Genomic DNA, 24,135 nt, shown 5'->3' with positions numbered 1-24,135 from the left:
CGGTTATGTTTTTATGGACAATGATTTTTGTTAAAATATTGGTTGTTTCCAGGATACATAAAAAAATTTCGATTTGTTTTGTAACAGATATTTATTTGCAATAGCTGCAGGTACTGCACCCGTTCCCAGAAACCCAACCAGAACCAAAATGCGGGGCATACGACAGCAAAATGATCATGTCCACTATTTTTACTGCCATAACAGACTGAAAAGGTTCAGAGGCGGCATGCCAGGCTCAGCTCCCTTCATAAATCCTGCGAAAATGAGAATTGGTCAAAATCAATGTCGGTCCATTTGATATTACCCCGCTGCTTCTTCTTCCCAGCCGCGTGTAGATTACAAAAAACATGAACCACAACTTACCCAAATACAGCACAAGAGGCACGAATCCCCAGTGGAATCCAGTCTGGACGACTCCAACCACAAATCCCAAACGATCCTTAACTCCCTCGGATAGCTTCATTTCGTACGGATATTGAATTTAGCTCCTTTTGCGAATTATGAAATGATAACTTGTCTGACTGCAAACGAAGTGTTGGAAAACAGCACTTTTTTCGATATAAAACAGCTGACAGAAACTTTTTGTTAGGTTACTCGTTCAATTTATATTTTCTTGGGATGGCTTTGTCGCAGGTTGCTGGGCCTGAAATAATTTACCAATTTAAAGAATCAGTAAAATTATTTCGAATACAGATTTCTGTTGGTGTGGCAACATTGACATTTGAGCGCAAAATTTAAATTCGCTTCTAAAACGGTCACACCGTTTTGCCCTTTGGGTTTTAATCTGATATTCTTTAATTTATATTTTCCACTATAAAGGTTTTTAACTACCATTTCACCGACAAGTTGTCTATTGGACACATATCATGAAAAGAAAAAAGTGTGCTTGGTCTGAAAAATACCTTTTCGTATTTTTAATGATCCCGCAATATTTTTGCATGTGTACTCCCATCAACTTTAAAGATGTTACATTTCCAAAGTTTCAAATTCTGAAAGCGTTGGAAATGCAACAAGAATTTGAAGTAAGGAAACTTCTTTTTAACGCTCAAAGTTTTCGTTGATTTCTTAACAATATGAAGCATAAAAATAAAAAATACCCCTGCTATCTCTCGCAGCAGGCAAGTGCTCCGTAGATCGATACTATCGCAGCCACTCGAAGTCCCATCTCTAATCTCGAGTCCCTTTCGCACTTGCCCGCTACTCACATGAGTTCTAGATCGTTTAGTTTTCTTGGTTTTCATTTGCTCGCCAAATTTTAGCAACGTTGCTGGTTTAATCGGCTGCACCTGCAATCGCGGTTAATCAGAGAGCGCCGAGCACTAAAGTTCCCATTGCCAAACGAAACGTAAGTGATAAAGAACGCCAGCAATGAGCGAACAAGAGCAAAGCGCACGCAGTCGGGGAAAAATCAATTGATGTTATGTAAGCTCGAATAACCGGATACCGTGTCTACTACTGTTGCAGGTCCCGATTTGCTCGATTTGGAACTGGAACGGACCATGAAAACAAGCAATCTCGGCCTGTACGCTTTCCGTTTAACCTTCGGTCAGGTGAGCACACGCACATTAAACCAGGCAGCCAAACGGCAGAAACAGCATGCGCATTCTGGGGGAAACCTCTGAGTTTTTCGGCCGGGCAAACCAAGGACCACCACAATCGTCGTTGAGAATGCAGCGACTGCAGCCGGGAGACGAGTGTCTGGAGTGCCAGAGTGAAGGCAGGAATCACAAGCTGCGCTACTTTTACATTAATCTCGAGGAGCAGCTGCTGAAGTGCGAGTCCAGGAGCTGTTTGTGGCCACACAACGATGAGGTCTCCTCTGATGAAGATCTGAACTCGGAGGCAGCACTTCCCATCACTGCTCCACAATCTGAACTTTTTGAATCTCCTGCTGCTACGCTACCTTCTCACCCTGCGGCCTTAACGTCCAAACCTCCTCCAAATGATGACGAATTTATATTGGAACTGCTGCAGCAATTGACTTCTGCCACAGAAACCCCCCTTAAGACAAATGTGAGTTCCAGTTCCATGCCAAATCTGCACTCGCCTTCAGAGGAAAAACCCTGCCCACAACTGGAGCTTCCCGACTTAAGCTTTCTGGAGGAGAACAGTACCGTATGCAAGGAACCCCCACAAGCATTGAAATCAGAGCTGGGAGTACCTTCAACTGTCGTCTTACCCGACAGATTAATAAGTCCGCCCAAGGCAAAAGCAGTACAAACTGAGGACACCAAAGCCAAGGAACATGTGGCTCATCTGAAGGGAGCTACGTCCCAAAGCTGGCAAGGCAAAGCTGAAATACCATTACTACCCGCTTGTGTGAAGGCAAGTGTGAGGATGTCTCCTAGCATCAAATCTAAGGGGTCTCCCTTCAGCAGTCCGCCCAAGAAAGCAACCACCCAGCCGCAAGGTCAGTCACCACCGTCAACGCCGCCTGCCGTCAATATTATTATCAGTGTTCCGGAGTTAAACACGGGAATGAACGGCTTGTTTCTAGACGCCATTAAACGCCATTCCACAGAAGCCAAACCCGCGCTACGTGGCGTAGGGAGACGCCCTAAGCGACTGGCCAAGGGAACCACCAGCAGGGGGGGCATTCGCACACAGGATGTAATGCACTTGATCGAGCATTTGGAAACCACCACAGAAGCGAAACTTACGACACCACGGACGTAATAGGCTGGCATTTAGCTTACTCAAGTATTTGAAATAAATTTGCATATGAAATAATGCATGAAACCTCCGGATAAGAATTCAAGTTCGTTTATTTATAAACAAGTCCGTTACGCTATGTTTTTTTTTTTTTTTGGCAACTCAAATTGTGGATTACTAATTCGCGGCACGCGTCTAGAGCATGTTCAAGTGGACAGGAGAGATAGCGCTGCCGACAAGAGAGCGTGCTATCAGTGGAAGTGAACTTTGGAAAGGAGGTCGTGGCAACTGCGTCACGCGGAGATCTGTTTCAAGCCGCGATTAGCTGTTGAGCTGCAGAGACTGACTGATAATGCAGTTGAACGTCATCTAAGCGCTGTGACAGTGATTGCGATAGTGATGTCAGTCACGATAATATGGCATTACATCGACCCTTTGCAATCAGTTCAATAATCGTGCGACCATGTGGGGTAATCGCATTCGTGTGGACGGCCGGGGCACTTGAACCTAGTTGCCAACTGCCGGCGTAAATTGTTTCTGCTGCGTAGTTGCCTGTGTGGGCGGGGGCCGTCGGGCAGTGGGCCAAGTTTATTGTTTGTTTGGATTGATATATATAAAACGAGCGAAAAACTAAATTTGTCTCCCTATCTTATCTCCCGCAGGCGCCGACGTTGTCCACACAGGCCACGACGCACTGCAGCCATGGCTTCACCACCAGCTCGTCGTCGCCCAACCGTGTGGTGACCCGCTCTGCCACCATGCTGGCGCTCTTCGGCATCGCGCTGTCCTCGTTCAGCCTTAAGCAACTGCTGGCCAAGAAGCAGAAGCACCAGGGCCTGCGCAAGCTCTAGAATGGAGCTATAGCCAGAAAGATTAGAGCGATGCCAACGCCAACGGTTGAAGCGGCGATGAGGAGCCAGAGCGCCATGTCCTGAGGTCACACATTCGATATTTTCATCATCCGCCATCATCGTGTATATTTGCCTAAGTTAAGTCACCCACTCACCACAGACCCAAGCGGAACTCGGACATGGAGGCTTGTTTTGTAATATTCTGTTCGATAAACTAACTGATCGGAGGCGAGGATCTGTGCGCATATATAGATATATTTTCTTGTTTACACATGCACACCATGCGTCGCCAACTAAAAGGAATAAATTTGTGATAAATCGTGTATGAAAAAAGCCCATCGGCAGACAAACTGAACGAAGGAGCGATGGAGGAGAAGATTCGCTGAGCTTGCGGGAATCCCAAATTTTCCTATACTCTTTTGTTGCCCGTTTTAGTAATATTTATTTTATGTGTAAACAAGTCTATTATATACGTATATTTATTTACAAGTTATTTGCAAACCAGAGAAACGACTAAGTAGGGAGGTATAAAACAATAATGACTTCGTTGGACTGCAGATCGCCGAGCAGGCTGTGTCAGTATCCAAGAAACAAACTAGTTCTAGTTCCGTATTCAAATAAATGCATTATATTCAATTCGAAAATATTGATTTTTATTTCTAGTTTCCGTTAAAACATGCATGCTAAAGCACATATGAATATTAAGCCAGCACCTAGAGGTTATGAATAAAACATTTTTAACATTTTCCTATAGTTCCTAGTCTAATATAAAAAATAATTATTTGTTCCTCGGGTTAGTGACTCGTTGATGATTTGCGTGAAAACTAAGTACTTTAAAAGAATCAACAGCATAACATAAACTTTCGGCTGTCAAGGCCTAGATACTCTATACCCTTGAAAAGTTATATTTACGTTAAAATAGCTTATCCACCATCCGTAAGTTCGCTGTAAATCCCCAATCTATTGAATAGTTTCTTTTTTCTTGTTTATGCAAATAAATACTTTAATTCCCAAAAAATAATGTTGTGGTTATTAATAATATTAATATTAATAAGCCAACATATTATCTAAAAATATATAATATATGGTTCGCCTAAAATTCTTTAATTTCTTTATCACTTCTAAAATAATAAAGTGCCAAGGACAGTTTCCGAAGAATTGCTTTAGCAATTGCATTTCATTGTAGAGGCGTTAATGTCTTGAATTACATTTTTAGGACATTTATATGGACAGCACATAAACGTGTTTCAACATCCGAAGGTTCAAAAAATTTAGTTTCAGCTTCAAAAATCCGCATTTGAATTTTGCGCCACATGTGACAAAAGTATTGCGCAGCGGCGGCACCACAGCTGCACGGATTTCCGCAGCGCTGAGCGAGGGTCACACTGGAAGGGTAAGCACCTCACCCCCCCGCTCAATGATCAAGTGACGTGCCACCAATATAACCATTGGCCGGCCAACAGCACTCTTTCGACTGCGGAATGGGCATCAACGTCAGCAGGACGGCCGACCTGGGGTCCAACCAGTGGCTCCAGCGCTTCGTGGGCCGCCAGCACATCGCCCACGATGACGAGGCCTTCTGGAACGGGCTGCTCAACTACAACATTGTGCTGCCGGAGAACAGGTGAGTGGAGTGGAACAGGAGTGGAGCAACAACGTCAGCAGGGCTAATCTCGGGCGGTTTGAAATGGTGTGTGTTTCAGTCAGGACCAGCTCAACCTGGACAGCCGGCTAGAGGCGCTGTGCCAGTCGTTCATCGGCAATAACCTGAAGACGGGCAACTTTGGCTCCCTGGTGACCGTGTTCCTGGAGAAGACCAGCGAGCTGCTGTCGCTGTCGGACCAGGAAAGCAACATGCACGTCTGGCAGACCTTCAACGCGCTCTTCATCATCCGCAGCCTGGTCAAGTACATCAACGAGACGGGCTCTGAGTTCCAGCTGCTGCAGCACTTTGAGGCTATGCCGAATGCAGAGCTGCTGCAAGCGGCATTGGAGCAGCAGCAACAGACGCCGGCGGAGAGCGCCACCATTGCCATGGAGGCCACCGAACAGTCGGCGGCGGCTGCGGTTCCAGTGATTGTGGACGGATCTAAGTTTGAGACCTTCATCGATGCCCTGGTGAACCTAATCGTCGTGATTCCCGTCAAGGAGTTCACCTACCACCTGCACCTAGAGGCCGTTAACATGCTGATCACCCTGCTGTCAGTGCATCTGTTTGCCCAACAGCCCACGGACAAGTCCATCGTGTTCCGGACGGTCTTCAAGTGTCAGCACGCAAACGTGCTGATGTCGGCACTGCTGCATTTTGTGGCGCGTATTGTGGAGGTGCCGCACACCATGTTTGGGTCCAGCTCTGCTGGATCCTTTGTCTTTGGCATCGCGGAGTCGCTGCTTTCCATCTTCACGTTCCGTAAGCAGCCAGACATACTGAAAGCGGGCCAAGCAGCCGGCGGTGGAGAGCTCTCGCAGCGATTCCGTACCCACTACCCACTGGCCAACCAGAGCCTGTTGCTGATCCTGATACTGACTAACCACTGCACGGCACAGGATAACGCCTATCGGACTAGCCTTTTCAGTTGCGCCGATTCAAAGGATTCACCAAAACAGGGAGCTGTCTCCTTCCAGATCGACTTCTCGGCGGTATATGAGACATTGTGTACCATCGTTACCATCGACCAGGCCACGCTGCTGCTCTATCTGCTGCTCCATCGCAACGAGCGCTTCTACCGGTTCGTCATGCAGCAACAGGACTTGGAGCAGTTGGTGATCCCCATCCTCCAGACACTGTACAACGCCCCCGATAGCAACTCACATCACATCTACATGTCCTTGATCGTGCTGCTGATCCTGAGTGAAGACGAGGGCTTCAACAAGAATGTGCACACCATAGTAGGTCATCTGTGCGTGCTAATAGTTGCATTACTAATCCTTTCTCATCCCTGTAGATGCTAAAAAACATCACATGGTATACGGAACGCACCATATCGGAGATATCGCTGGGCGGCATCCTAATCCTTATCGTCATCCGCACCATACAGTACAACATGCTGAAGATGCGCGACAAGTACTTGCACACCAATTGCCTGGCGGCGCTGGCCAACATGTCCGGCCACTTCCGCGCTCTACACCCTTACGTGGCACAGCGACTGGTCTCGCTGTTCGAAACGCTCGCTCGGAAGCATACGCGCCTGGATGCGCAGCTCAAGGAGCCGGCCGATAGCGCAGTGTTTGTGAACGTCTCGACGACCCCGGAAGACATGCTACAAGATCTGAGCGTGCTGGAGGAGGTGTTGCGCATGGTGCTGGAAATCCTAAACTCCTGCCTCACAAACCAGTTGGTCTACTGTCCCAACTTGGTGTACACTCTTTTGTACAAGCGCAGCGTCTTCGAGGGCTTCCGCAGTCACCACGCCTTCCAGGATGTCATCCAAAACATAGACATGGTATGCGCACTAGTTCCGATCCGATTATGCGATGTGTCTCATGCTGTCTTCGTTTTCAGGTTGTCGGTTTCTTCTCCTCGCGTCTGCAGCGTGTCCAGGAGCAGAGAGGCGAGCTTGGGGTCAATGAAGTGCTCGAGGTTATATCTAAAGGTGCCAGTCAGTGGTCCAGCGATCGACTGAGAGTAAGTAATCCGCTCGATGAGTTACTCACTCAAATCGCAGGCTCACTTATTCTTTTTGTGTTTATCCTGCAGAAGTTCCCGGATCTTAAGTTTAAGTACGTCGAGGAGGACGCTCCCGAGGAGTTCTTCATTCCATATGTGTGGACGTTGGTCTGCAAGTACGGCTGCGTGCACTTCAGCTCGGAGAGCATCAAGAGCGTGACCACGGACATAGCCTGCTAATATTTACTGCTCTATCCCTTCCTCTCACGCACACACCCGGCTCCGCTTTGGTTTCCACCATGTTTCGATGCTTCTCCGTTTGTCTTCTGTGCGGGATTACCCGATCTTTAAGCCATATACCACGCCCTACCTTTTGATCCAACCCAAAATGTCGAAATGCAGTATCAAAAACAAAACAAAGCAAGAGAAATGTTGCGCTAAATAAGAGGCATGCGCATCTCGAACGTTGACGACAAGAGGAGACAAAGCAAACGAGAGAACTAACGATAATACATAGACATAGCTACGCTTATACTAATGTGTATGTTAACAAGCAATCCGGTCGGAAATTGTTGTTCAAGTTAAAATATAGCAACCTTGAAACATGATCATATTTTGCCAAGCCGACTGCAATGAGCATGTTTAGAGGGAAGTTAAGCTCCGTACGCCTACAGATCGATGTTCTAATCAATGGGAAGCAGCAAATCCAATAAAAAGTATATATACATATTAAAGAATCGGAATATACAATATATGCAAAATATATTTACATTTTAGTCTATGGTAATTATATATTGTATTGTATTTAGCAATTGAAAACGTCGATAAACTATATATTAACTAAAGTTAACGCTCTTGTGTTTTTTCTTCTGTCTATGGCAGCCTTTAGTGTTATCTGCGGAAAGCCCAAATTTATTTGGGTTGGTTTTTATCAGAACAAGAATGTGATTAGATCTTCTTTGCAATTCGTCATCGGAACGTGGCAGTGTTTTATGAAAAAAGTAGTTGGTCTTTTGAAATGGATTTATCATTAAAAACGAAGTTCACTTCTTGGAAAGAATTCAGTGTTGAGAAGTATTGGTTAGTCATATTACTTCAAGATTCATTGGGTTCGTATTTGGTCAGTTTATTTTAAGCTAAATATCCACATATCCCAATGGGTATTCATTATATTTCGCCAAAGAAATATCGCCAAACGGAAGCTTCAAATGAAGTTTCCTTTATTACGTATACGCCGGGTAAACAATGCTTAAGCACCTCTTCTCCCGTTTATCATTTCCACTACGCATACGGGCTTCGCTGTTTGCACTTCATTGTGCATATTTGCACTATCGGCTGCAACAACAACGATGATGGGCTGGCTGCCTTGTTTATTGTTTATTACTACTGCTACGTTTTTTTCCCACCACCAGCTTCATCGGCTAAATATGTGACTAAAAAGCCGCGGGAAAAACGACGAGATGACTTTTACTGCCTGCTTACATTGGGGTTCGTTGACTTGAACGGCTGGGCGGTAAAGGGGGCTGGACTTGGAGGATGGGGGCTCAATCCGCTGAAGGTTTTGTTGTGGTCTCGTCGCTGTTGCTGCACTCTTGTCAGCTCTGCGTACGTGTCTTAAATAAGCAAGTACACAAATAACAACGCACAGGTTAGTATTGCGATAAAAATTGCATTTGTTTTATCGCCGCCGAAAGGCGGAAAATTTGTTATTGTGAGCTTTTCATGGCGTGCTGCATTTTAATTCACTTTAGCCCACAACAAACGGCGAAAATTTTTCAAATTTCTTTTGGACCCCCCTTCCCCCATTTTGCCATTAGTTTTCCATGCTGGCTAAAAAGGTTTATTGACTTCGGGCCGCGTTTTGTTAGCCATTTGTATTGTGCTGCCAATTTCCCAATTGATAGAATTTGCCAGAAGCTTAGCCGAGTTCGCAACCCTCGGCCTGCCATTGCGAAAAACGAATATCGAAAAGTGGCAAAGAAAACTCGAAAAGAGTTGCGCATGCGCACACTTGATTGGCGCTCTACCCCCTCCCACTCCCCGCTCCAATTGTGGTTTGTTGGGCAAATTTCAGCGCAAATTAGTTAAACCAACTTAATAAGTAATAACAATGATTGGGTTTAACGCGATACAGTTGTTAAAGGTCGGAAATGAGCAACTAGTGCACACTCTTAACTGGAAACATTCTTCAAAATGGCCGCCAATTTAGTAAGCTGCTTTATACAAAAGGCAAAGCTTGAAATGGTATTAGGATTTCATGAATGCGTAAATGCATATAATTGCGCTTTTATCAAAAGTAATACAAAATAATAATATGTATAAGGACTACCTATCTTATAGGTTAAGATAAATGTAAAAGTAACGGCTGTACATGTACTCCATTCATAGCTTAACAGCCTAAAAATAGCTTTCTACTTCAAATTTGTTTGCCATTCCATTGAATTTTAAAAATTTTATTTCCTTATATGACTATTTTATTGCAATAACGTGGTGTTATTATTGACCAATGTTATTTTAATCCAATAACAATGAAAAAGTTTTCAGTTTCTTATATATTTCAACAAAATTATGCTTTTTAATTTATATATGTATATATATATTAAATATGCTGTATTTTAGATACGGCTTAAGGAAACCCCATTCCCATTGTAACTTATTTCTCGGGAACGGCGAATGGGCATAAGCTAACCACCGATGGCTATTACTTTGTTGGACCACTGTCCAGGCCACTGCTCTGCAGGAGGGGATCGACCACTCCAATGGAGCTGGAGCGGCAGCCAGTTCATTTGTCGCCGCTGGGGATGGATGATGTTGCAACGTAGCGGCTGGGCCCGCATTTTCGCTTTTTGTTTTGGCAAGCGGCTTCAGGTCGTTGATCCACCGATTTTCTATTTATACCGACGAATGCAGGCCCGCACAATAATCTTGGAAATTTGCCCAGTCCCAGTTTCAGTTCCAGATCGCAGATTCCAGGTCGAGACTCGAAGTGAGTCCAAGTCGTGAGTTCCAAGCAGGCACGTTGGCCGAATTGGAGATCTTGTGGTCTTTCTCTGACTGTTTTGGCTGGCCGACTGGCCTGTTGCCAATCGACTTAGCATAAATTCGCACCTCTCGGCTGTTTATGTTTACCTGCTTTGACTTTGGCTCGGATTTGGTATTGGAATCGGTTTCGCACCGGTTTGTTTGTTTGCTCCGCCAGATCCGCCGAATTCCGAGTGACTCCGTCACTCCGCCGCCGCATCCGTGCGTATTTCAGCAGCTGACGCACTGGTTTGCCTAGACCCAACTACATACGTGTACGTGGTCCACTCATCCATCCGTGCCGTGCCTGACCTTTGCAGCTGCCGATCTTGTTTGCTATGGTTATGTCCGTCTACATCTGGGCGATCGATCGATTGATTGCCCATCGCATGAATGGGCCAGTTTCTCATTGGGAGCTCGTCTGTGCTTTGGACCATTTCCAAGTGAAATCTACATATGAAAGTTAGCCTGCTGCTACTCGCCTCCGGCAATTGCGCCCAGCGATATCTCGCACTTTTGAGGCCGTTGGTAATTGTTTTCGCTACTCTTGGCTCGAACGGCCCAAACAGACAATATGCTTATAATGTTTATAAATATTCAAAAAAATAAACCAGTTGTCTATCGCTGAATGGAATTTTGCAGGCTCCAATCGATTGAAAGTCAACAAACAAACATTCGTAGTTGCTAGAATTGTCTAGAAATTTGGATAAGATAGCATTGTTTTGTTTTTACCAAGAATAGTTGCTATTTAAGGGTTCTTTTATTAAATTTGTTATGTGATTACTAAAAAATGCACTAAAATAGTATAGTATGCATAGTATAGTATAGGTATTAACTTTTTAAGCATCTTCCAGATTCCAAAATAGTATACTATACATAGTATACTATAGGTATTAATTTTTTAAGCATCTTCCAGATTCTAGGAAATATTTGTGAGCTTCAGATGATCAGTAGACCTCTCCCACATCAGTGAACACCACATCGAGTTGGTCGTTATAAAAAACTCTTTATTCCATACAAGTATTTTATCACAATAACTTAAGCTCTAGATGGGTGGTGAGTGCTGGACGGACACACCCAGGAAAGTACAAAGTAGATGGATTCAATGACAGAAACTACATAAATATTAGGTAGAAGAAGGGACGGTTAGTCGCATGGATTGTGATGTTTGTGTGTGAGTTTGGGTGTGGAGAATGCTGCCTTTGGTTCGCTGGATTGCAGAGCTCGAGGGGAAGCAGCCGCCTTTGGCAACACATCGGTCGCGGAGGACCGATCGCTATCCGGATCGGAATGCGTATGCGGATGCGGAGAGCCCTACATGCCCTCGCAGGTGGACATGCAGTCCTTGTAGCTGGCGAAGTTGTTCTCGTTGCCGTCACAGCCGCCGAACTTGAACTCCACGCACTTCTTCTGCTCCGGATCGTAGCGCCAACGGGGGATCAGGGCGCGGCAGACGCCCTTGCGTGCCGGCATGAGGCAGAACTGCTCCGGATGGGTGTTGCGCCCGGTATTGGCCACATCGTCCAGCGAGATGGCGTCAAAGAAGTCGCTCACGTCGTCGTAGAGGTCCATGGGAAACGCCTCGCTCCATCTGATCCCCGCCAGCAGGATCAGCACCACTGCCACTCCAACGTACTCTTTCAGTTGTCCGCGCATTTTGTGTACTTGATTTAGCTTCGTATTTAATTCACTTGATCACTTGGCGATTGTCTTCACGCAACTGTTGGCGCTGCAGTCCAGCTTTTGGATTTATATGGTGCCACTTTGTAGTCCGAAGCGGGCGAAGGGAAGCGAATACTAGACAATACTCCCATCTAAGAGCCAGCAGAGCTTTCCGTTCGACTCCAACGCTCTTTGGTTACTCTTTCGAAGAGTCCGCTTTTGTACTGAAAATCCAAGTGTAGATATAACTACTTTTGTTTATTTACTGTTGTGAGCATTATCATCGTAAAACATACAACCATATTTTTTGTTTTTGTTATTTTATGGAAAAACAACCTGTTTGATTTTCTATATGGAGTAGACAAATAAATTTTTTCTTAAACTACAAATTTAAAGCTATTTTCCATTGGGTTTCATTGAAATAGTTTTTATATTTCAATTAGAAATATAGAATGCCTATTTCTTAGTTTTGAAATTGAAAATTAAATGTTTTATGGAAAAGATTACTGTTATCACTATTTATGGATTTTTTTAAAATTCCCGCCAATTGCATGCTATCGATATCAGTGGGTGGTGCAATCGGTAATCATATCAGGCATTTACCATTCCTAATTTGTGGTAGTTGGTGAAATCTGGCGCGTCTTTGTTTAAATCGTAAATTATTACATAAATTTAGTTGGGTATGGCACGCGAATCAATTCTAACGTGGATGCGGAGTCTGGGTGAGAAGGCGCGCTTTGATGAGCTGGAACTGCTCATTCAAAACACTCCAATAGAAAAGGTTGGACCCATAAGGCGGAAGGCAATATAAATCTTAATTGATAAACATTGCTTGATAGTTAAAGGAAACCCTTAAATCCACAATGACACGCAGCGAGGGCATAACGTATTGGAACTACCTTCTCCGTGGCTTCAATCCGGAGAGCAAGGATGCGCTAGCCAAGCGATTCGAATGTGTCCGCAGCTTCATGGACGGACTGAGCAGCACGGAACTGAGCTACAAACAGACTTTCGATCTGATCACGCGCCTGTCGCAGGACCTGGCCACCTTTCCGTCCGAGCAGCTGGCCTGGATCGTGGAGCACTGCATGGACGGGATCCGACAAGGAGACGCCAAGTGCGTCGGCTGGAAGGATTTGCTGCCGGACGCGCTGTCGCTGCTTTTGGCCAGACCGCGGTTTCTTCTGAACGGCATATCCATAGATGGAATGGAGTTCAGGGACACTACCGTAAGGAGCATTGCCACCATGCAATGGCCAGCCTCAATCCTCACGCCAATTGCCGACATGTTCAAGTGGGTGACCACCCTTAAATTAACCACAATTTAACCACACAACTCATACAATCCCCCTAGGACCATGAATCTTAGCAGTGGCGAAATTGTGACAGTACTCAACAAATTCTCTGGCGCCCTGCAGGAGCTATCTCCCATGGAACTCCCAGCGCTGTGCTTCCAGCTCTTTTCGATGTGCAGCACTGCTTCCCAGTTGATCATTCCGTTGCTGGCCCTGGAGAAGTATTTCCATCGCAACTACTACAAGCGGCTCTTCTCAGACATGTGTAGCAACTCAACGAACTTGGATAGCATTGGTGAGCCTGCACCATATAGAAGACTATATTCCTAGAAATTGACAGCATCTGATCTTTAGACTTGTTCTCGGACAAGGAACTAAGGGAGGCCGAAGAGACTATCCTGCATCACTTGAACTACTGTACTATGTACAAACTTACTGAAAAACATTTGGCCATAATGCTGAGAGTAAGCAGGTCCCAAATCAATCGATCGCTTAGTAACTTAACTAACCATGTTTCAGAACTTTCTGCACATGCCCGATGTGATCCTAACTCCGTTTATGCTTAGCGCCATTATCTCGATGACCAGCATTAATCGCGATCCAGAGTCCGCTAGAATATCTCATTCCATTTTGCTACCTTTTTTGCGCAATGTGATCAAAAACAACGAGGAAGAGCGAACGTTAGCCGACTACTCCGTGTGGTATCGGGATACATTGCAACGCAAGCAAGTCGATTTGCAGCAGGTCCTCACGGTGCTCATTGATCAGAACAAAGACGGCAAGGATGTGATAACTCCTGGGCTGGTTCATCTCGTATTTTACTTGCTGAAATCGCAATCGCCCAAGATGCACACATTGGCCATCACATTTCTAACCAAGTTCATTCGCAAGCGATTCATTTTTGGACAAGGCATCATAAAGCTTATTTCAGAGTGGATGATAGTATACCAGGAACAAAATCAGTTCTCGGGTAGGTCAAGCAAAATGTTCTTAATAATTCTATGCAACAAGAATACATATTTGCAGAATGCCTCACACTTCTAAGTGTGGCTGATACGTATACGGTCTCCGAGTGCATGAAACCAATTCAATCTGTTTTGGAGCACATGCAATGGGCAAGTTAGTCCAATGGCATAATTGTTCTTTAAGCTAACTCCGTTGTAAATATTTTAGCTGTCTGGTGAGCAGTCCATGCGCATGATGAACTTTATTCTACCTTTGCTAAAGATCTCTAATCGCGTCCGTGATGCGCTAATTGATGTACTTTGCAAAGCAATGAGCTCGAGGTGGGTCTAATTACCTGTTCGTGGTACTGTATTTACTTTTTATTCTGCACTTTATATTTTAGTGGAATTCAAAAACGGCGAATGGCGATTTATGGGTTCTGCATGATCCTCAAACAACTAAACAACAGCAATGCTGTGCGCCAGACCTCCAGCGCCACCAGTTTCTGCACTCAACACAGTATCTCTGGCTACTCCATAATGACCCAGAACACACTGGGAAGTCGTAGTAATCCTCAAAGAAATTTCGACATGCTCACGTTGGAAATTATTGGAATGTTGCGAAACTGCTTGCAACAACAATTCGATATACGGTGCTCCCTGTATGAAAGTGAGTCGAATGAAATCAAATAATACAACTTCTAATAATGCATTTCAAATAGATCTTCAGAGAGCAGTGGAGCTCAATGCTAAACTAGTGCCACATGTGCTGCAAGTCATTGACTGGCACTTTCGCAGCTTCTTCGACACCCCCTCTGCAGAGGATGCTGGTGACGATCTAGACACAGTATTCCGCATTCGCTACGATCAATTGGTTAGCTCTAGCGATGATCAACACATGGAGATTCAGCTTAAAGACAACCTGGGCAAGTTGATTCAGTTCGTGGCCAACTGCTTGGCTGTTTTCGATCGAGCTCCATCGGGCTACGACACTCGTGAGATGAATCGGCTCATGAGTTTCTGTGTGGATCGTATGGTGGCAAACAGATTACCCCTGGAAGAGATAGTGAGCAAGATTATTACTTTTAAATTTCAATAAACTAATGCCAACTGATTTCAGACGCCGCCAGCCACACATCTAAAATGTGCCCTCGTTCTGCAGCAACTGAATATCATTGAAGGAATTATTTGCCACTTATTGCTCAAATCCAAGCCACAAAACAATGCTGTTTGTCAAATATTGCCTCTTTTTAATCAGCATTGTAAGCTTTTGGAGAGTCTTAAGGCATTATCGGATGCATCCAAGAAAGCCCATAAACAGTTGAAGCAAACCGCCAAGAATAATAGCACATCAACGTGCAATTTGACACTGAACGGCGTCCCGGTGAAGACCATGTGTACACAGCCTGATAATATTTGGGACTTGGCCATATTGGATAAGCTGCTCCATCTACTTCTTGAGTTAGTAACCTTGACGTTAATCCTTTCTACTTCTTAAAACTGTTTTCAATTTTCCATTTAGTGACGTCGTAGCCTTTGCTGCTCCAGAAAAAACAGTGCTCTTGCGCTCCAACGAGCCCCTCGTCCGGTATGTTTTATCCGTAACGGCCAGCAGAGTGGAGTCTATACGCCTGGAGCCCGATTATAAGCAGTTGGCCTACAGTAAACGCACCTTTAAGCAATTGACGGACATTACAAAGGTCATTTACGAGCGCTGCATTCAACGCTTGCCGGAGCTGTGGAAAAATTTCGACATGCAGAGCGCCGCCCTAGCCACTCAGTGTTTTTCTGAATGCCTAAAAACAGCTCATGAAACGTACTCAAAGAAGTTCGAAGATTTTGTCAAGTCATTTGGTAAGTTAAGTCATGCTAAGTATATGAGGATAATCTAAACTATGGTAAAACTTTTAGATTTGGCATCTATAAAGGGAAGCAGAAACAAGGAAGTGGTTTACACAATTCAGGATGTTTTAGACGACTTTATGACGGAGTACGGCACTGATGATTCGATTTGTAAAAATGAGTTCGTTTCCAAATTGCCTGTTTACCTCTTGGAGTCGCTTGAAATTCTTTTGGATCACATTGACTACCAGGATCGTGCTGCCACCGAATCGTACACTTGGCTGCTAAATTTTTGCAGCAAAAACGAGATTCTCAACAGTGAAATGGGCCTGGTGCACAGAATGCTATTCGTTCAGCGTCAAAAGACCCACTTAGGTCCCTTCTTCGACAGTGTTGCTCGGCAATTGGGTCACGTACTGGGCGTACAAAATGAAGACGCTCCCTCAGAATCTGTGGAGCTAACTCTAAAGTCCATAAGTACAGTGACCATCGAGAGTTGCCTACAGCATCTGTATGCTGCCATCCAAAAGCAGCTGAACGATGTGGACTACTTTGTGACGAAAGCCAACAATCTAAACTACAAATGCCAAGTGGTTCCCGAAATTGACCAGATATATTGGCGGGGCAACCTGGATTCCATGGATCGTTCCATTTGCACACAAATAATCCACATAAGTCGCACTTTGCTGGTGCTCACAAACGTTTGTATTCCTCTAGGTTCTTTGATGGACGGTCTTATGAAGTTGTTGATTCAGCACTACACTTGTTTGAAAAGCCTGACCAAGCACTACATATCGAGCTACACATCAGATACGTCCATTGAGAACATTAAAAGCACCAAGTGAGTCCATCTAGTCGTAGATTTAATGGATATCTAATCTGCATTTTATTCTCCAACAGATTTGAACTTCTGCTACGTGCAGTTGGTAAACAACTTCCGGCGAATATTTACGAGCTCATCACGTACATAGAAGCTAATACCCTGGATGAGGAAGCGCAGCAGCATACAAAAAAGCGGAAGGTCCAGGCAGAACGTGCTAAAGTTCTGAGAGAGACTCGGCTAATTCCCAAGGTTATAATGGTTATCGAGGACTTCAATAAGCACATTATTCTCCTGTCCAAAAAGACCAAAAGCAAGAATAGACTTACGGACTACCTCCACTTGGGAACCATGCGCGACTTCGATATCAAGTCGACGGATTTGAGGGCAGCTATAGAGCGTAGTATCTCGGATGGCCGCAACATTTCTACCGAAGACAGTAATGCTGAGGATCGGGATGAGGATGAGGATGAAAATGAGAATGTAGAGGAAGACGATGACGCACAGTCCACCACGTATCCAGAGGACTTGGAGGAGAAGGAAGATGAATGCTTAGTCATAGAGAAGAAGGAAGAAAGGCGCAGGAGGCGTGCACCTAGCAGTGAAGCAGAGGATCCACAACCCAAACGAAAAAGAGGCCGCAAAGCTGCAGAACAGCTGGAAGCTGAAGATGAAGAGCAAGTCGAGGAAGAGCAGCCTGAAACGACTTTAAAATTAAGGCGAAACAAAAAAGTGGAGCCAAAAACCAAAAGGAGTGTGGCCATTAAAAAACCCGAGGAGCAGCCATCCCATGAGAGTCGTACCAGTAAAAGGTCAAAAGGTCCAGCGGATAAGCAAACAGCGGAGCCAGCCAAAGTGGATCTTTGCGTTCCCGAAGTGCCCGCTGAGAAGAAGAAACCACAACCTAGTCGTAGACTGGGAATACCTCGTACATTAAGGAAATGATGTTTTGTTAAAAAAAAGTATATTAAAAAGTATATGTATTTAAATCATGCCAGTCCATTGCTTATTCAAAAATGGTTGCGATTATCGCAATTACTTAATTTTCATTATGTGCTGTATTGCTGTTTTCTAGAATTTCCACATGTTCAAAAAGAAAAATTGTTCAATGTTTTTGTGAATCTTGTTCATTTAATATCATTGGAATTTTAGCTACCTAATCTCTGTAAATTAAAAGGCTGCTTCCCATTATTTATTAGTACTGCAAATAAAAAATATATATAAGTATATTCATAAGCGAAACTTGATAAATTAAACAATGTACTCACTTGCAGCGTGTGCCCATGTCCAGAAACAATAACACTTCCGTCATTGCCCACCGAGACAGTTCGTCCATCCGGACGCTTCCACACCGACACACTATCATCCCAAATTCCTGCTTGATCGTCACGAGCCACGAAGTTTTCTCCCTGGACGCGGCCATCTTTGATGCTGCGGCTGTCCCTTTCAACAATCAGTCCTTCAAAGCCCTTTGCCAAGGTCGCTCCACAGGAAACTGGGGACTACGCCTGCCCCTTTGGACAAAAAATCCTCCGGAACCCACATCCACAGTGCGACCAGGACGCTCCACATGGAACTGAGGACTACGTCTGCTCCTTTGGACGACAAATCCTCCAGAACCAACATCCACAGTGCGACCACTTCGCTCCACATGAAACTGGGGATTGCGAAGTCCCGCAGGCTGCACAGTGGAGTAGGCGGGCTGTACAGCAGCTAGACCTGGTCCTCTAAGCGTATGTGTTCCTTAAAATAGTATCCATAATAAGATTTATGCACTGCCTCGAACCATGATTCTTAGCCACCTGGTCCTCCAGCGTCTTTTTTGTGCACATACGTGATCCCCTGCTCATCCGTATAGACGTGATCTGCTGGCGACGATGCGTGATGGAACTGACCACCTACTCCTGGCACCTTGTATACGCCATCGTTCTGCCCCCGAATGTAGACTTGATTGCCGGGTGTTCCGAAAACGTGAGGCCCATCATGTCCGTCGTATGTCCGCTGGAGATCGGCAGCTGAGGGAGCAATGGAATCGTCGATTAGTCTCCGTTTGGGCGAGACCATGGTAAAGGGATTTTTCACCAACGCACAAAACAGCGCAAGCGATCGGCACGAGAAGTCCAAGCAAATGCATTGTCATCTATGTTCCCTGAGTGAATGGTGAGCTCTAACAACTAACTGGCTTGACTTGCTCGTCGTGGTATTTATAAGTAGGTGCGCAGTAGTCCAACATCAGGTTATTCATCAAATTGGCGACAGCATCTCAAAAATTCACAAACGCCGCTGGTGATAGGGGAGGGCGAATGAGAATTTCAAAGGAATTGAATCGATTGACGTGCACGATCCCTGAACACATCTGTTGCCCGCTTTTGCCTATTAGCCCGATTGTGGATTTGATAAGCAACTTAGATTCGCATCAACGATCAATAAAGCATCACTGATAAGAAATACAACTTTTATGCTTTGTTTTGATTTTGTTATAAAGATAGACAAATACAACATGAAATACCAGGAGCTTCGTAGCAAATAGCAACGCATTAAAACATAATAAAATTGGGAGAAGCCGGGATTTTTTCAGATCGGTGTAGCGTTTGTACTGACGATAACGTTGATTATGAGTTTCGTCGAATTGGCATCGGGTTTGGCGACGAATCAGTCCTCTGGAACCTTCCACTGCAGCTGCTTTCCGCGTTCGTAAAGATTCTTGAGAGCGTTGGCAAACTTCTTCTCCTCCTGCAGCTTCAAATAGTGCTTGTAGAGCTGCAGAGTGGTCCGTGCATCTTCGATGGAGTCGTGCGTCTCGGACTGAATCTTAGTACCTTTGGCATTAGGAAAACCCAATTAGATACAATTCCAAATCGAAGAAAACCCCTATACAAACCCAAGAAATGCCAGGCTAGAAATCTTAGGGAAACCATGCGATGATGTGGCATGTGAAACAGGTGCACCGTATCTATTATCTGCTCCGACGGTACATAGATGTTTATGACCCTGCAATCACATGGAAGTTTAGTGGTCTATTGGTTCCTTACAAAGCAGGGCATCCCACCTAAAGTCGTTCTTCAGACCATGTCCGACAAATATTACTCCTACGTCAACGAGGTATTTTAATTTCTGGTATGAGTACTTCAAGGCAGTCAGTCGCTTTTTGCTGAAGTTAGCGTCCAAGTCGCCAGGCTTGATTCCCGAGAACTGAGTTAGGTAGTCCACGACCTTCTCCTGGGTGGATATGTAATCGTCCATGAATGGAACTCCTTCAGCCGGGCCTTGTCTGTAAAGAATTCATACCCGTGCTTATCGAGATGAATATTTTTAAGTTTCAGTTAATGAATTACCCTCGTATACATGAAATCCGGGCCACACTCATGTGGCATGGCTTAATGGTCGCCGTTTTGCCATCCGGGCGAATCTCATTTTCCTCTGGATTTAGGGTAACGAACTCGGCATCCATTGCGACCAGATCACCCGACTGCGGCATTTCATCTGACTGCAGGGGCTGCAGCGTGGCGTCTGCACTTAAGTTGCCTAGCATAGGACTCACAATTTCCTGGTAGGATTAAGATTCAGATTAGCATTCAGCAGACTCAATGCTATATTAAACTATTAACCTCTAGAAAAGGGTTGGATAGATTTGTTGGCGAGCCGCTGCTGCTCTCTGATGGAATGGTTTCTTCACTTTCCGTGACGGTCGAGCTAGTAGTACTAGCAGACTCAGAGTCATCCTCTACGTGTCTGTAGAAGAGTATGCAAGGAACTTTCCAATCCAATGTGAACCATACCGATTCTTGTGGCGAAACGGGCGATATGCTGTTGAGCGATATATGAGCAATATTAATCGAAGGCCATTCACAATAGAGATCTAACTTACCTAAAATCATTAAAAATATACCATTGACTCTGAGGGTCATCTGCAGATTCAGCCAGTTTCATGGTGTGGTATGGCCGCTGCACATTTATCAACGATACCAAGTTCTTTTGGGTACCATCATCGACTTGGCACACCACGGCATGCAGCGCGTACATCCGATTGTTGTCCAAGCCCTTTGTTGGTGGCTTTTCCGTTTCCTCCTCCTGTTCCGATTTGCCACTGCTTGCATCTGATTGAGTTTGCACCTGCACCTCACCTTGGTCATTGATGCCCATAGTAAATGTAAGGGGAAACCAGGACTTTTGGCGTCCATTGGGAGAATTGTTGACAGCATTCGGTTGGCTTGTGTGCGATGGAGATTTTCTGCACAGTAGGTACAACAATATGCATAAGACGACTGATTCAGTTTCGATTCGTCGTAACTCACCGATCCGGATGCATGAAATGGCAGTCACTTCGCGAACAGTTGGCTCCATATCGACACGGCTTGCTTGTGCTCAAGGAAGCGGCCGCATCAACAGTCGTCTTTTCGCTGCAGCGATTGAGCTGGCGCTTCAGGAAGGTAATGTCTTTTTCGTTGTTGAGGCCACAGTTAATGGACAGAATTTGCGGAAGCGAAGTCACCTGAAATTCAGATGCATTACATATGTAACTTCTTGCTTGGTTCACTATAAAGTTAGCTCCCGACCTTCACGCTCTGATTGGTTGGCGAAAACTTCTTACATCTCTCGCAGAAGGCCTGAATACTCTTCTCGGAGCTGAGAGATCGCTTCAAAATGGTGCCAAAGTTGAAATACTGATCACTATCTTTGATGTGGTTGGGATACGACAAATTGCAGGCAAGTAGAATGCTTTCCTTTATCTTCTCTTCTTGGCATTTGATGCAGCGGTTTATACAGATTTGCTTGGTCCCAAAGATCTTACTGATGTCAGTTTCTGCGTTGATCTTACTGCGTTCCCGATCGTCCTCCTTGGAGTTCTCATCTGTTCATATACGTACATATGATTAGAGTGTTAGTTAAACCATTAATTCACCTGCCCACCACTTATGGAATCGTAAAGGTCCGAGGAGCCACTTGTTTCTGAAGAGCCCGCGTTTTCCGCTGCAAAATAAATCGAAGTTTCACTTATTTGTAAAGGATAAACTCGGCTGTGGTTACCGTTCGTTGATGTTTGCACAGATCCGCTGTAGGTGGATGCGTTCTTGCTAGAATCGAATATTTCGTAATGCATTTGATGCAAAATGAATCGGTTCCAGTTCTGAGAGTGTGCATAAATTAAATATCTGCTTAGGAAACCATGGTATTACTTGCCTGTATCAGCGATATTAGATTGACGTTCGATGAGCGGTCGGTGAGAATCAATCCCAGTGCCGAGGCCTCTGGCACAGTGCGGAAAGATCGCAGGAAATTGCTGGCCTGGCAAGGTGAAGAAGCTGAAAGGAGCACACATAAATACTTAAACTAAGGATAGTTAAGTTACACAAGCAAACTAACCGGTACTTTTATCCAGCATGTTGAAGAGGAACCCTAGTTCGCAGGACAGGCAAAACTCCTTGATGCACGAATGCTCCAGCAGCTTCACGCGAAGCGCGTCGGTGAAATACAAAATCTGTAGCATAGCATTGCAGTAGGAGTTCGGTAGCGTTGCCTCCAGCCCCGCGAAACATGTTTGATTATGCTGGTCAAAGTCAAAGTCCTGGGTGCCCAGCTTCGTGTACTTCAGCTCGACTTTGCGATACCGCCGTGGAATGATTTTCACACCGTTCTCCGCCTTGGTCGCCGCCGCAGTTCCATTTCCGTTCGGACTGCACACGCCGCCCTGCTCAATCACGTACGGAATTTGATTACGACGGGCGGTGCGTGGGTTTGGCGAGTATCCAATCGGTCCCTGCATTTTCATGTTGCTCAGCACTTCGGGATCAATGGTCTTGGGCCTGTGGTAGCGGTAGCGCAGCAGTTCCTCCGGCCAATCTGAGAACCATTGTGTGCCCGTCGTCAAGTGCGGTAGCATGACCGACGATAGCGGAAAGTTGGTGTCCGTAATGGAGACCATCGGCAGCTGTGGCACCACGTCCGCAAACTCTGTGCTTCGCGAGTAGAGATTGAACTGCGGCTGAGGCGTTTGTACAGCGGCAATCATGTTGATGTGGCCCGACTGGTCCCCAAATGCCATGGCCTGTGAAGAGGAGCTAATGTCGAAGCTGAGGCACTGGCTGCCGTTGGTGTTGATCTGGTACATGGATACTCGCGGCTCGCTGAGCTCCACAGTGTCCACCAGCTGAACCTGGCCGTAGCTGGACACGACGGCCAGTTGGGATGTCAGCGATGGCAGGAACTTCAACATCTGCGGATCAATCATCACTTGAATGGGCGCGATCAGGCGCAGCATGCGCAGATCGTAGACCATTAGGAAGCGGTCGATGGCCAGGTTATTTTGCCTTCCGCTGTAGCCGCAAGAGATTAGCAGATTTCCCTGGACACTGAAGTCCGAAAGGATGTTGGTGTGCGTCTTGATTGTGTGCTGAACACTCAGGCTGTTCAGGTCGCGCAACGTTACCGTTCCCAGCTGGTCGCCGGCAAACAGATAACGTGAATTCTTGCGTAGCACCGTGCATCCGCCGGCACCCACATGCTCTATGCGGGTTTCCTTGAGCGTGCGCAGGTCGAAGTCGATAAGCTCGTCCTGCAGTCCGGCCATGACCAGACGATGCGGTGATAGCTGCAGCATGCTCACCATCTCCTTCATGTTGTTCGATCTGCAAGAAATTGAAACCTCACTTTCGGGGAATCTTTGTGCCAGCGCGGTGGCTTACTTGAAGGTAAACTTGGGCAGACCCCTGCGGATCTGATGACGCAGCGAGGTCTGCGTGAGCGCCAGCACTCCGGAGTCCAGGGTGGAGATGTCGCGCACAATGTCGGTGGCGTGGACCTGAAAGGATGTGTACTTCTGCATGGAGTTTGTGTAGTACGATGTGACGTGGCCCTGCGGGAAGGAGCGAAGATTCAGGATTAGTAAGCCTGGCAGGCTGGACGAGGAACTCACGCCCTGGTTGCCCATCCACAGCAGCTCTTCGTAGTCGTCGAACGCCACGCTGGAAACGCCGAAGTGCTCCCCGCCGTCGGCAAGCACGGGCACAAGCTCCACATATTCCGGATCGGTGGTGCCGATGTTGAATCCATTGAAGCTGGGCGAAAAGTGCCCGTTTCCCGGCGCAGATCCCGCGTCATAAACACCTTTTCAAAAAGTAAACAGAAAACAAAGGAGAAAGCTTTAGCTGGCTTGCGTGTGTGTGTGCGTGTGGGTGAGCGTTGGCCCCAAAGCGACCCCTTGACCCACTTAGTATGTCTTCGGAGGCCCCGATGGGGTCGGTGCCGCAATACACGTAATCCATCTGCCGCACGCCGATGCCCACGCGACTTTTTATTGTTTATTTTTTAACAAATTTCGCTCAAAACTGCCAGCCGTTTTTGCGTTGCACCGATTAGAGTGACCCTGGCAGGGCTGATGTAAAAATACTCTCGCTTCTCCGCCAACGAACTACCTGTCCAACGCTGCGCGACGCCACTGTGC

The 24,135-nt window shown here is 45.8% G+C and overlaps 8 protein-coding genes and 2 long non-coding RNA genes across 15 annotated transcripts; 4 read left to right on the top strand and 6 right to left on the bottom strand.

Moving 5' to 3' along the window:
- Positions 1 to 13: 13 nt before the first annotated feature.
- Tom7 (Translocase of outer membrane 7) lies at positions 14 to 661 on the bottom strand. 2 transcript variants are annotated; one of them, NM_001299291.1, is made up of 2 exons: positions 364 to 661; positions 14 to 254 (listed from the first exon to the last, which is right to left on the bottom strand). In NM_001299291.1, the coding sequence occupies exons 1-2, from the start codon at positions 461 to 463 to the stop codon at positions 190 to 192; spliced, it is 165 nt and encodes a 54-aa protein (NP_001286220.1). In that variant the 5' UTR covers positions 464 to 661; the 3' UTR covers positions 14 to 189. The 2 variants fall into 2 exon arrangements, with proteins under 2 accessions (NP_001286220.1, NP_610433.1); NM_136589.3 differs by having other exon boundaries at positions 76 to 254; positions 364 to 539.
- Positions 662 to 1,169: 508 nt separating this feature from the next.
- Positions 1,170 to 4,143, top strand: CG8229 (uncharacterized protein). 2 transcript variants are annotated; one of them, NM_136588.4, is made up of 3 exons: positions 1,170 to 1,345; positions 1,465 to 2,410; positions 3,315 to 4,143. In NM_136588.4, exons 2-3 carry the CDS (start codon positions 1,669 to 1,671, stop codon positions 3,452 to 3,454), a joined length of 882 nt encoding a protein of 293 aa, NP_610432.2. In that variant the 5' UTR covers positions 1,170 to 1,345; positions 1,465 to 1,668; the 3' UTR covers positions 3,455 to 4,143. The 2 variants fall into 2 exon arrangements, with proteins under 2 accessions (NP_610432.2, NP_724730.2); NM_165638.2 differs by lacking the exon at positions 3,315 to 4,143 and having other exon boundaries at positions 1,465 to 2,747.
- Positions 1,170 to 4,575, top strand: CG33199 (uncharacterized protein). 2 transcript variants are annotated; one of them, NM_001259283.2, is made up of 3 exons: positions 1,170 to 1,345; positions 1,465 to 1,550; positions 3,315 to 4,575. In NM_001259283.2, the coding sequence occupies exons 2-3, from the start codon at positions 1,500 to 1,502 to the stop codon at positions 3,501 to 3,503; spliced, it is 240 nt and encodes a 79-aa protein (NP_001246212.1). In that variant the 5' UTR covers positions 1,170 to 1,345; positions 1,465 to 1,499; the 3' UTR covers positions 3,504 to 4,575. The 2 variants fall into 2 exon arrangements, with proteins under 2 accessions (NP_001246212.1, NP_788287.1); NM_176107.4 differs by having other exon boundaries at positions 3,315 to 4,143.
- A 336-nt stretch (positions 4,576 to 4,911) lies between these two features.
- Positions 4,912 to 7,958, top strand: CG8230 (uncharacterized protein). The gene is made up of 5 exons (NM_136587.3): positions 4,912 to 5,127; positions 5,207 to 6,392; positions 6,449 to 6,946; positions 7,006 to 7,128; positions 7,201 to 7,958. Exons 1-5 carry the CDS (start codon positions 4,985 to 4,987, stop codon positions 7,348 to 7,350), a joined length of 2,100 nt encoding a protein of 699 aa, NP_610431.1. The 5' UTR covers positions 4,912 to 4,984; the 3' UTR covers positions 7,351 to 7,958.
- Positions 7,959 to 7,960: 2 nt separating this feature from the next.
- Positions 7,961 to 8,761, bottom strand: lncRNA:CR44274 (long non-coding RNA:CR44274). Its single transcript, NR_124478.1, has one exon. It is a non-coding gene; the product is annotated as a long non-coding RNA:CR44274 (long non-coding RNA).
- Positions 8,762 to 9,760: 999 nt separating this feature from the next.
- On the bottom strand, positions 9,761 to 10,661 carry lncRNA:CR44273 (long non-coding RNA:CR44273). The gene has a single exon (NR_124477.1). It is a non-coding gene; the product is annotated as a long non-coding RNA:CR44273 (long non-coding RNA).
- A 458-nt stretch (positions 10,662 to 11,119) lies between these two features.
- CG13748 (uncharacterized protein) lies at positions 11,120 to 11,841 on the bottom strand. Its single transcript, NM_136586.2, has one exon. The coding sequence runs from the start codon at positions 11,785 to 11,787 to the stop codon at positions 11,446 to 11,448; it is 342 nt and encodes a 113-aa protein (NP_610430.1). The 5' UTR covers positions 11,788 to 11,841; the 3' UTR covers positions 11,120 to 11,445.
- Positions 11,842 to 12,466: 625 nt separating this feature from the next.
- On the top strand, positions 12,467 to 17,680 carry FANCI (Fanconi anemia complementation group I). The gene is made up of 13 exons (NM_136585.3): positions 12,467 to 12,574; positions 12,633 to 13,087; positions 13,148 to 13,383; positions 13,443 to 13,552; positions 13,608 to 14,058; positions 14,115 to 14,203; positions 14,262 to 14,374; positions 14,437 to 14,702; positions 14,755 to 15,098; positions 15,153 to 15,493; positions 15,555 to 15,886; positions 15,944 to 16,715; positions 16,775 to 17,680. Exons 1-13 carry the CDS (start codon positions 12,503 to 12,505, stop codon positions 17,637 to 17,639), a joined length of 4,446 nt encoding a protein of 1,481 aa, NP_610429.2. The 5' UTR covers positions 12,467 to 12,502; the 3' UTR covers positions 17,640 to 17,680.
- Positions 17,681 to 17,810: 130 nt separating this feature from the next.
- On the bottom strand, positions 17,811 to 18,833 carry BaraB (Baramicin B). 2 transcript variants are annotated; one of them, NM_001414061.1, is given in 4 exon segments: positions 17,811 to 17,895; positions 17,963 to 18,437; positions 18,497 to 18,709; positions 18,777 to 18,833. In NM_001414061.1, coding segments are annotated over 4 exon segments (746 nt in total). In that variant the 5' UTR covers positions 18,829 to 18,833; the 3' UTR covers positions 17,811 to 17,889.
- A 319-nt stretch (positions 18,834 to 19,152) lies between these two features.
- Positions 19,153 to 24,087, bottom strand: PAN2 (Poly(A)-binding protein-dependent poly(A) ribonuclease 2). 2 transcript variants are annotated; one of them, NM_136583.4, is made up of 15 exons: positions 23,902 to 24,087; positions 23,608 to 23,798; positions 23,378 to 23,547; positions 22,059 to 23,320; positions 21,876 to 21,997; positions 21,723 to 21,822; positions 21,606 to 21,665; positions 21,251 to 21,546; positions 20,990 to 21,186; positions 20,563 to 20,925; positions 20,303 to 20,501; positions 20,030 to 20,241; positions 19,744 to 19,965; positions 19,576 to 19,685; positions 19,153 to 19,513 (listed from the first exon to the last, which is right to left on the bottom strand). In NM_136583.4, exons 1-15 carry the CDS (start codon positions 23,954 to 23,956, stop codon positions 19,347 to 19,349), a joined length of 3,726 nt encoding a protein of 1,241 aa, NP_610427.2. In that variant the 5' UTR covers positions 23,957 to 24,087; the 3' UTR covers positions 19,153 to 19,346. The 2 variants fall into 2 exon arrangements, with proteins under 2 accessions (NP_610427.2, NP_001286219.1); NM_001299290.1 differs by having other exon boundaries at positions 21,609 to 21,665.
- Between the last annotated feature and the right edge of the window lie 48 nt (positions 24,088 to 24,135).

This window comes from Drosophila melanogaster, chromosome 2R (genome assembly GCF_000001215.4).
Source record: "Drosophila melanogaster chromosome 2R".
Classification (NCBI taxonomy): domain Eukaryota; kingdom Metazoa; phylum Arthropoda; class Insecta; order Diptera; family Drosophilidae; genus Drosophila; species Drosophila melanogaster.
This window is presented reverse-complemented; position numbering and strand designations above follow the sequence as displayed.

What these genes read in the sequence shown, in the direction of transcription:
- Tom7 (NM_001299291.1), bottom strand. Translation starts at nt 463, where the DNA reads ATGAAGCTATCCGAGGGAGTTAAGGATCGTTTGGGATTTGTGGTTGGA. An exon ending in GCCTCTTGTGCTGTATTTGG is followed by an intron (nt 255 to 363) that starts GTAAGTTGTGGT and finishes TCATTTTCGCAG; the next exon opens with GATTTATGAAGGGAGCTGAG.
- CG13748 (NM_136586.2), bottom strand. Translation starts at nt 11,787, where the DNA reads ATGCGCGGACAACTGAAAGAGTACGTTGGAGTGGCAGTGGTGCTGATC.
- CG8229 (NM_165638.2), top strand. Translation starts at nt 1,669, where the DNA reads ATGCAGCGACTGCAGCCGGGAGACGAGTGTCTGGAGTGCCAGAGTGAA.
- FANCI (NM_136585.3), top strand. Translation starts at nt 12,503, where the DNA reads ATGCGGAGTCTGGGTGAGAAGGCGCGCTTTGATGAGCTGGAACTGCTC. An exon ending in CCAATTGCCGACATGTTCAA is followed by an intron (nt 13,088 to 13,147) that starts GTGGGTGACCAC and finishes CAATCCCCCTAG; the next exon opens with GACCATGAATCTTAGCAGTG. An exon ending in TGCAAAGCAATGAGCTCGAG is followed by an intron (nt 14,375 to 14,436) that starts GTGGGTCTAATT and finishes TTTATATTTTAG; the next exon opens with TGGAATTCAAAAACGGCGAA.
- CG33199 (NM_001259283.2), top strand. Translation starts at nt 1,500, where the DNA reads ATGAAAACAAGCAATCTCGGCCTGTACGCTTTCCGTTTAACCTTCGGT. An exon ending in TCCGTTTAACCTTCGGTCAG is followed by an intron (nt 1,551 to 3,314) that starts GTGAGCACACGC and finishes TATCTCCCGCAG; the next exon opens with GCGCCGACGTTGTCCACACA.
- CG8230 (NM_136587.3), top strand. Translation starts at nt 4,985, where the DNA reads ATGGGCATCAACGTCAGCAGGACGGCCGACCTGGGGTCCAACCAGTGG. An exon ending in ATTGTGCTGCCGGAGAACAG is followed by an intron (nt 5,128 to 5,206) that starts GTGAGTGGAGTG and finishes TGTGTGTTTCAG; the next exon opens with TCAGGACCAGCTCAACCTGG. An exon ending in TCATCCAAAACATAGACATG is followed by an intron (nt 6,947 to 7,005) that starts GTATGCGCACTA and finishes CTTCGTTTTCAG; the next exon opens with GTTGTCGGTTTCTTCTCCTC.
- PAN2 (NM_136583.4), bottom strand. Translation starts at nt 23,956, where the DNA reads ATGGATTACGTGTATTGCGGCACCGACCCCATCGGGGCCTCCGAAGAC. An exon ending in CAACCAATCAGAGCGTGAAG is followed by an intron (nt 21,187 to 21,250) that starts GTCGGGAGCTAA and finishes TCTGAATTTCAG; the next exon opens with GTGACTTCGCTTCCGCAAAT. An exon ending in TATATTTTTAATGATTTTAG is followed by an intron (nt 20,502 to 20,562) that starts GTAAGTTAGATC and finishes ATCGCTCAACAG; the next exon opens with CATATCGCCCGTTTCGCCAC.